Source organism: Montipora foliosa, chromosome 11 (assembly GCF_036669935.1).
Source record: "Montipora foliosa isolate CH-2021 chromosome 11, ASM3666993v2, whole genome shotgun sequence".
In the NCBI taxonomy this organism is placed as follows: Eukaryota; Metazoa; Cnidaria; class Anthozoa; order Scleractinia; family Acroporidae; genus Montipora; species Montipora foliosa.
The window spans coordinates 50,316,941-50,326,940 of NC_090879.1; the positions used below are offsets into that span (position 1 = coordinate 50,316,941).

At 41.1% G+C, this 10,000-nt stretch overlaps 1 protein-coding gene across 2 annotated transcripts in view; it reads right to left on the bottom strand.

Moving 5' to 3' along the window:
* Nucleotides 1-10,000, bottom strand: part of LOC137975650 (uncharacterized) — a 16,278-nt gene that overhangs the window by 795 nt on the left and 5,483 nt on the right. For both annotated transcript variants that reach the window (XM_068822800.1, XM_068822799.1), the window contains 5 exons: nucleotides 9,767-9,837; nucleotides 8,409-8,442; nucleotides 6,677-6,796; nucleotides 4,795-4,876; nucleotides 1-1,338 (listed from right to left, as the gene is read on the bottom strand). The exon at nucleotides 1-1,338 is cut by the window's left edge and continues 795 nt beyond it. In XM_068822800.1, coding sequence (XP_068678901.1) covers nucleotides 1,125-1,338; nucleotides 4,795-4,876; nucleotides 6,677-6,796; nucleotides 8,409-8,442; nucleotides 9,767-9,837 — 521 coding nt within the window. In that variant the 3' untranslated portion in view covers nucleotides 1-1,124. The remainder of the gene's footprint in view (nucleotides 1,339-4,794; nucleotides 4,877-6,676; nucleotides 6,797-8,408; nucleotides 8,443-9,766; nucleotides 9,838-10,000) is intronic.

Genomic DNA, 10,000 nt, shown 5'->3' on the forward strand with positions numbered 1-10,000 from the left:
TTTCGCATGCCAGACTGGCAAGTAAGTTTTGTGCTCATAATGTGTAAATTCAAGTTTGGCAAAAGATGGCGTGTGTGATATGAGTGAGGACTCGTAAATTACAATGACAAATCTTTTTTACCATTACCTCTATTGTGAACAGAAAAGACACTTTCTGGGTTCCAAAACAGCACAAAAAGAATCATAATGGCATAGCATGCACTTTGAGGTTGCCTTATGCATACCTGTAGGCCAGGGGTTCATATTATTCCAATGACTTCGCTTTGCACACCAAACACTCGGCATAGGAAGGCTGGTAAGAACTGGACTACTATTGAGTGCTGATAAGAAAGGTAGACTTTGTGTAAGATTAACTACGATGTACCGGTCCACACCCAGGTACCACAGGGTTTGCACACGATATTTAATGTTGTATGAACCCTGTGTCCGACAAACTTGGACTTGTGACTGCTCTGCTCCACAGTACTCAGTTAAATGCTGAAAACAGCAACAGCACTTCATAACCTCCAATTTTATTGGACTCAATTTCCACTTTTGAGTCAATAAAATTTGAGATCTATTTTAGTCTTCAGCTCAGAAGTCTGCTTGCAATGATTTAATAATTAGGAAAATGAGAAAGAAATTCCAGGGAGGACGCAAATAGCTGAAGCAGTGAAAGAAGTCTGTATAAACAGGAGAGGTTCAAAGACGAAGTTTCCAAACACCTCGTAGAATACTGATGAACCAAGCTTACATAATTAATCCTGTGTGCAGTTCTTTTTGCTTGCATGTATGTTAAAAGTACTGTTCGTTGTTTACAACTATGCTACATTTTTGAAATGCAATTAAGTTTCTGTTGTTATAGTAACTCGTCATGGATCAAAAAGTGGTCCGATGCCTTGAGTCATCATGACCCAAATTATCCCATACTCAGAGACCTAGGGACACACTGACTGTTGGGATGGAATTAGTGTTGAAATTTCCTGTGAATCATTCTTCACACTCCAACTGTCTGGCCACACAGGAACCCCAATGCAAGACTAAAGCCATACCCTGACTACTCCCAAAAGATCCTGATGTCCCATAGCAAAAGTACAGTGAGTACTACCGACAAGGGCAACATAAACAAGCTAGGCTTCTAATCATCAAAGTTTCCTAAAGAAGGAGAAAAGTGATCTGTATTGGGGTAATCTATAGTGTACGCATAGGTCCATATCTGCAATTCTCCATGAAAGCGGATACTGTTGTGACATCCACTTCTCCCTGTTAAATTCAGATTCAAACATCCACGTGTGGTGCGACAGAACTGAGTGGGACAAGCCTTGCACTACACTGCCATCGCCTCTTGCAATGTAGAACCTGTGTAAAGTAAAAAGTGAACTATTGTAATAGTTTTAATAAATAATTATTATAAGTTTAAGCGCTTAACTGGGGTTAATGAGCCCTAAGGGAGTACTAGTTTTCCTCACTTGTCCCTATTGTACTCTACTCTCCTCACCCTTGCAATCAAAGCTTGTCCAGTAGTCAATAGCTCATTGTTTCGCTCAAAATACTTTCACTTTTACAATGTTGAAGCGGTTGCCAAACCTTCCAGTAATTTTCCACGTCACGCGATTCTCACCTGTCACGCCTTATGTAAGCCCCCCCCCCCCCCCCCCCCCCATACCATTAGGGAGCTTAAGCAACGACAACGGCGACGGCAACGAGAACGTCAGGAATTTGCATATTTAGTGGGTAAAAACAATAGCTTTGCACGCCCTGCACGTGCGTTTTTCACTTTTGTCCATTTCGTTGCCGTCGTCAGCAAAACAACAACGTGAAATAGCCAAGTTTTTGGTTTTATGAAGAACGTCAGCACTTGAGGATGAATTTTCATTTTCTCCCCTAAAATGGAGTGGCGTTCCGACTGGTGTCATTTTTGAGGAAATATCACACCCTTGTCATATTAAAAACGTTGAAATAGTCATGAAGCGATTAAAACAACGCAAATTTATATTTTGAGATGACGTTCTCGTTGCCGTCGCCGTTGTCGTTGCTTAAGCTCCCTATTAGTCAGCCACATTTCAGCTTTGCTCTTCAAGCAAGTGCCTTGACTTGCACTCTTTTAGATTGCATGTTTTCTCCACGTGCACATATGCCGAAACAACGTAAATCTCGAAGCAGCCAACGCACTACGGTTCAGGCTACCACAGCTCAGCCAAATGCCCGTGCCAACTCTGACTCTGTACGCACCAATGCCGACCGAAACACTACGTTTACTTTCGTCCCAGAGCCACCTGGTGCAATCAGGGCCACGGCAGCAACCCATCGCTCGCCTCCAAGCGAACGACTCTCGGGACTCCACATCCCCATCTACCGGCCCAGCGATCATGCCGGATCAACAGTTGGCCTCCATGGTTGCCTCTATCGTGGAGCAAAAACTGGCAACCTTCAACTCCGCGAGAAACTAGCCATCGAGCTCATCTGGAGCTGTTGAACTGCTCAGCAACATCTGCCAGGCGTAATAGCCTCGCATCAGATCCCTCTCTCCCACCGGTCCGCAATGGCGGACAACAACAGATTCCGTCCTCTGTGGATTTCTCGCTGTCCTCCTCTCAGCAAGATTTCAATCTTGGCACACCGGAAGACGCAGCCCTCCTGCATACCAACTACAGAGTCCCTTCTATCGCCAGCCATCTCTCCAACAGCTGCATCGCAGCCATAACAAACGGTGAGTACGTGGACCTTGCAGTAGCCTTCTTCCTTTTTCGTCTCTACTGCGAGACCACGTTACCGCTAACTCCCAGCTTAAACTACAAGTAGGAAAAGAGGTTCCCTGCGCCCGCACCCCCTGCCCACACTCACCAGTGCAACAAGCCTGGATGCCCACCCAGGAAAGGACCACCCTGACTCCTCCAGCTCTCTGGACCCACCCTGTCAAAGACTAGCCGCTCAAGTCATTCCACCTGAAGCCGCAATTGAATACCTTTCTAAGCTGTCCCCTACCACCCCTATTGACCTTCCCCAACTTGCCCTTCATCTGCCTGATCTCTCTGACTGGGCATATGTTGATGCTGTCCTCACTGGCCTCTACCAGGGTTATAAAACTGGTTCCCAGCATTTCTGCTAAGCAAAATCCACATATCATAAGCATCAATCTCCTGAAAGAGTTACCGCTCGCTCACACTGCCGGCCCATTCGTTTCTCCCCCTTTTCTCAATTTTCAGTTTTATCCCAGTTTTATCTCTCGCTGGCACATTAAACTGAACGGGGAATTCTGCAAAGACATTTCAATGTGGTTGACCTCCCTAAACCATTAGAATGGGGTTACTCTTTTCTTATGGGGTGATGTTCTCTCCTTGCCTGACCTGCAGTTATTTACAGACGCCTCTGGGTCCCATGGGTATGGTGGCTATCTCAATGGCGAATGGTTTCAGGCTCCTTGGCTCCCTCTACACCTCCTTAACCCACCATGGGTATCAGCATTGATTGACAGGAACTGTTTGCAATTTACATCGCCTGCTACCTCTGGGGCCCTTCCTGGTCAGGCAAACATATTTGTAGGTGGTGCAACAACCTGCCAGTTGTCTCCATCATCAACTCCAAACACTTTAAGTTCCCCTAGGATCATGGACCTCGTATGGGCTATTCACGACTCTTACCTTAGAACACAACTTTTTCTTTTCTTTTCCTTTCCTTCTTCTTTCCCTAGACCTCCATTTTAAAATACATGTGCAAACCAAACAAGGCGAAATGGGTTTTTCAATCCCCCTAAAGGGTGCGCATACCTATATCGTATACTATTTTCTTCTACATGTGGCAGTTGGTATTCCAGCCAACCTCCACACACTTTATTGTGGGGTGATTGTGTTTCCCCCATTCTTGACCAGAATACTTTAAGCTCACACAATCATGGCAGGGAAGTGCACCCTGGGCTGCACTTTACCCCACAGTATGTGGGACAGCCCTCTTTGACCATAGGTCCGGATTGCTTACTCCAAGATGGCACAACTCACCATCTGACCTATTCTCCTTCCATAAGAAGGGCACCCCTCTTCTGGTCCACCCTATGTTACATTCTAACATAGGGTTGCCTCTAGAGACACTGCTACTCTAGGGGGTCCTCCTAGGGACACCGCTACCCTAGGGGGCATAGGTTCTACCTTCCCTGCCACCCAAATTTTGCCAAAGGATAGTGATTAACATAATATAGTTAAATTAAAAAATAAATAAATAAAAGGAGAATCTGTGTTCCTCCTTCTCTAGTTTCACAACCCTTGCAGGGGTGGGAGAGGAGTAATCATCACTTCCCTCACTCAGTTGTCCATGCCCCTCTCCTGGGCATGCAAATATACCCTGCAGCTCTCCCCTTTTTATGTCACTGACCCTTAAGGACTCATTAATTGTTACTTAACCCATTCATCTCGAAGAAGCTCCCAGTGACGAGTAAAATTGTGCTGTGTTAGAGCAAAATCTCACTCTCAGGAGTGAAAAGGTTAGAGGGGACATGTTGTCAAACACCACACAGTTCTTGAGAAGCTGGCAGGAAAGTGAAGTTTAGCAAAGAAATACCTGCACTAAAAATATATTTATTGCAGCCTGGCACAAGTGCCAGATGTACAGTCATGTTTTGAATAAGCCCTATTCTAACAGACTCTTTTGCCATTTCATAAATTATCATTCATCATTGTAAACCAAAGGCCTGACAGACCTCTGAATTATCAAGATACCAAGTTTTAAGTTCAAGTTAACAGTCAAAAAAATTAAATGGTGGCTGCATGTCTTTGCTCCAGGTTATGGGCTCTAATGAAGGTATTGATGTACTGTGTTACTCACTTCTCTTTGGTCACAAACTTGACTCCAATTTGGAATTTCTCAATCCAGCGTTCAGCTATTCTTGAGTCTAAAGTAAACAATCCTTAAAAAGAAAACATGGATCTATAACATATTATTCTTGCATAAAATGAGATCTAAAGAAGGCTTCAGACCAGAAGGTTTTGATGTCAATTATCACAACTTGTGGTCATTAACTAAAAGGACTCTTGTGCACTAACAGAAAACTCTTCCATGGACGTGTCATTTCGCATGTTACGTTGTGTTCCTGGGGTTTTCAAGGTTAAAGTAGTTTCAAGTTTGTGTATAATTCTGACTGAAAAGTCTTTGAATTATTTGTCCTACCTGTAGGTGACAAAAAAATATTGAGAAAGTTGTGGACAAGTGTAAGGATGTTACCATGTTTTTGTCCCCATTTCTATATTCCATGGGTCAGTATAAATTTAATGTTAACCATTAACTTTGTTGTAGGTTTCCTTAGGTATCAGTTTTATAAGTTCCCCAAGGGTTGATGTGAAGAGGGGTGTTATAGGAGCTTGTAATACAGACTAGCATGTTGCCCTCTTAAATTTTGTTTTGTGTGTCAATAATGACAGTTGTGGTCCTGGCTTATCAGATCTTGTATTTGCATGTACTTAGCACTAGTTGTTCTCTTGAAAGCAACAGTTACTATTTCTGGTTTAGTGTTTTCCAATAGTTGGCACTGTAGATTTAACATGAAATGATTGACGGTTGCTTTCAATGTCAGCATAACAAAATTTTCAATGTATGTTTCTGGTAGAGTTGTTAGTCTTAAGTTTACAGGTCATTTATGTATTGTAGACTATTGAGGGAGTTAAGGGATATAAATTTCACGCCCTTTTATAGCAAAATTTTACCCCTGTTAGTAACAGATATTATTGATAAAATTTTCAATGAATATATCACTTTTTCCTGAAGGGAAAGGTACATGTTCGATGCTATTTATGAATGTCTTTTTCCTTTTTTGAAGCCTTAATAAAAGCTTATAATAAAAGCTTTAAATCTCTCCTTTGCACTATGAAATATCAGTTACTGTAAATGCCCTAGGATGAAAGCTGACTGCAAGACGGGGCAAGATACATTGTACATGTATATTAAGCAGAAATACGAGTGAAATTTTTTGACAAAATTGTCCCACAACATTGATGCCATGTAAATTGTAGAACGATGCTGTACATCCTACCACTACCTTTCCCAACTTGTCACGCAACAAAAATGATTGTTGCAGGTTTTTGCTAACGTGGATAATTCTGCCCACTGACTGGTTGTTGTTGTCTGCAGCCAAGATAGCCAATCTGCAGCGAAAGTGTGCGGCTCTTTTGTTTATTAGTTTACTTCTGGAGTATTTTTTTCACTGTATATGTTTCTCCTATCTCCTCCAATACTTTCTCCCTTGTTTGAAGGGTTTTATAAGTCAAGCTTGTTGTGATCCAAAGGAATGGATGAGCCTGGAGATCCACAATTAACTCCAATTTTTTTACTTCTGAGAACTTTTTCTCCAGTGCAACGTCGCCGTCCTCTGTAACCTCTTTTTCAGAAATGGTGGACTTTTCCACGGAGTCTGCCACATTTGTCGACTGACTAGCTACGTCCCTTACCAATGACCAATCACAGATTGTCTGATGTTGTTTGGCAAAATGTTGCGTGACAAGTTTCATAAGAGCTGGTAAAATGTGCAACAAATGAAAAATTTGTGCAAAAAGGTAGATCAGGATTCTACTTTTGCACAATTTTTTTTCCAACTTGCAGCAATCACTCGTTGTGTGACATATAGGGGGTGGTTAGATGGGCATGAAAAGTTGCATGACAAGATGGTAAAAATGTTGCTCGTATTTTCGCGCCTTTAGATTTAAAAATAACTAACCATTTTGATTTTCATGATACTTTTCCACATCAGTAGGTTCAATAAAAAACTTTTGCCCCAGTAGGCCAATAACGTAACAATCCCTGCTGAGTGGAAATGTACCCAATGCATAACGAACAGCTGAAGAAGCAGAGAAAATAATGCCATGAAGAGTAACAATAATAAGGTAATACATATATATGAACTTTTATTAAATATTATAATAATTTTATTCCACTATTATGCCATTTTACCATATTAATTAATTTTGATCAAGAGAACGTACAAAATATGAGATGGTATGACCAGTTTAGACCAGAGCAAATACAAGTGAAACAGGACGTTTTTCAATGAAAGAAATTGTTTTCCACACGATACAAAGCCTGAGAATTTAGCTTGATGTCATCTAAATGGCTTCCTCTGTGTGGTTTTCATCATTTGCACATGCCTTATTATGCAATTGATATGATTCCCAGTCAATACAGGAAGAAGCCAAAATACCAGAAAATGGTGTAATAGTGGAATTTTTAAAATAAATCTGCTATGGGAAGGTGTAACATTATAATGTTCCACTGAGTGTTATGAGACGGGGTGTGCAGTAACAGTTTATTTCCATTGTCCAAGAAGACTAGAGAGTCTATGCAATTACAAAGGCAGCACCATCTTCTCAGTTATTCTTATACCCCATTCACACCATACCTTAAACATGTTTTGAAGATGTTTAGTTAAACATGGTTTCAAAGTGTTTTCTTTTTAAATCATGCATACTGATTTGTGTCGACTACAATTTTAGCACGTCAAAGCATGTATTGAAACTCACCTGAATCTCATGTAAAAACCATTCCTTCATTTCTCTGTGACTGATTTTCATTTTGTTAAACCCAGGTTAATTTAATATGTCTTGTTGGTAAAATTTAAGAATCCGATCCCACCAACGCGTCGGCCAACGCGTCGGCCAACGCGTCGGCCGACACACCACCGACACACGACCGACACGTCGGCCAACACACTACCGACACGTCGGCCGACGCATCGCGCATCGCGAAGAGGCTGTTGCCGATGGCGTTGGACGATGCCTTCTATTCCTAGAGGGTTTTGTCAACTTAAAAAAAACGGCTCCTTTAGGAGCCACCAAGTTTGCAAAAGTCTATGACCAATTCAATTGCATTATGTTGTTCCCTTGTGCTCAAATATATTCTTGCCGCTTAATGATACTTCAAAGTCCTGCTTCCTTGCCGCATAATGATACGAAATACAATATGGTAGTGAAAGTTTTCCGTCGAAGACAGTTCCGTTCACTTTGAAAAAGGTACGTTTAGGTTTTCAACAGTTCAATGAGGCCCAAATGAGTCACCGACACGCCACCGACGCACCACCAACGCACCACCGACGCACCACCGACGCATCTTGTATGTTATAAGTTTAAACAGCGGCCAACGCGTCGGCCGACAGTCGGCCGACAGTCGGCCGTCAGTCGGCCGACAGTCGGCCGACAGTCGACCGACAGTCAGCCGACAGTCGGCCGACGCGTTGGCCGACGCGTTGGCCGACGCGTTGGTGGGATCGGATTCTTAAATTTTACCGTCTTGTTGGTGTGAATGGGGTACATGTATTAGACTAAAAAAACTGAGTGTTCGTCTGCCCAATGTAATAACAGAATGTAGACACTACAACTTAGATACATGCACTTGTAGTTCTCAGCCAAATATCAAACAAAGGAATTTTACCCAAATAATGACATGGACAAGTGTACCTGTGATGTGCAGATTGGATACATTTGACACCTCCTAAAATAAATAAAAATCAATTGAAACATTCATGAGTAACAGAACTCAAGTAATTAAAAACATATCACTTAATTAAAGAATATAACACCATATAATTACAGCGCAGCATAAATGCTCTTGACTGCTAATGATATGCTTCCTGCAAATCAATTAAAATCGAATCATCTCAAGGGGATCAAATGTGGAATGAAATAATAATAATAGTAATAATAATAATGATAATAATGATAATAATAACAACAACAACAACAACATGGGTGAGAAATAAATCCTTAATCTTGGTGCGAAATTTCAGCGTTACTCTATAATTTCACAAGAAATTTCAAATAATTGCCCTTCCCTATAAAAGGCTTTCACTCATCACCACTTGATTACCCATTCTAATTTACTAGTGGAAGGCAAATAACTCTCACACAACACACAAGTGTCTAGCCTAATCTAACGCTGGAGCAAGTAATTGGGGACACTACAAACTGAAATCAACAAATTAACATAAATCAAATAATTTTTTTGTTTTTGAGGAAAGGGGAAAACTAGAGTACTTGCAGAAAAACTGCTTGGAGCAGAGTAGAGAACCAACAAACTAAACCCACATATGACGCCAAGTCTGGGAATGGAAGCCTGGCCACATTGGTAGGAGTCAAGTGCTCTCACCACTACGCCAGCCTTGCACCCCTACATGTAGCTGCAGGGCTGGTGTAGTAGGAGAGGACATTACGTATTAGCTGAGTATGCACTACATGTACACAATGTACAGTAGTTCCAGCCCTAGCCACATAAACCAAGCTCAGCAAAGTCCATGGTGTGACTCAGCCCTTTGATAGCTTTCCCAGTTTTAGCTATTTTCAAGTTCAAAGGCCACTTACCATCTGGTGTCTGGTGGTACAACCCAATATTACCAACATGCTGTACTAAATAATTATTGATTGAGACTCTATAGGTTCAAAAATCTAGTATTTACCTTAGAAGTAATCAATGCAGTAATTATTATTAAATAGAAATGAAATAATGTAGAAAATCAGTAATACTTACTAACGAAAGATGATAAACTGAATTCAATCAAAAGTAATAATAAAAATAGGGAAGATATGTTGTTGATGTCACCCATTGTTATTGATGTGCCAACCAGAGCCTTGTTGGCTGCCAAACCAAAAGATTTTTTGTTCCAGTAGTTGGTGCATTAAATTAGGATAACAAAAAGAATGTTACAAAACAGCTACCATTAGACGTCATGAGGTACCACTGGAAAACTACAAATCCTCGTATTTTTAATACTCCCAACAGAGACAAGAACAACATTGATAGTATTTTAATAGGTACTCACCAAGTGCAAGTTAAGATTGTAATCTGATATTGTAGCAAATGCTTCTTTCAAAACTTTGTATAATCTGACATCTACAGTGTAAATAAGTAAACAAAAAAAATGCACTTTTAATTTGATTTAATTGATTCCACCACAGGTTTTCATTCAAAGAGAACAGTGAACTTTTATTTCCCTCCACACATGGCATTACATGAGAACACAGGCTAAAACAAAGAGTTCAGGTAAGGAATGTTA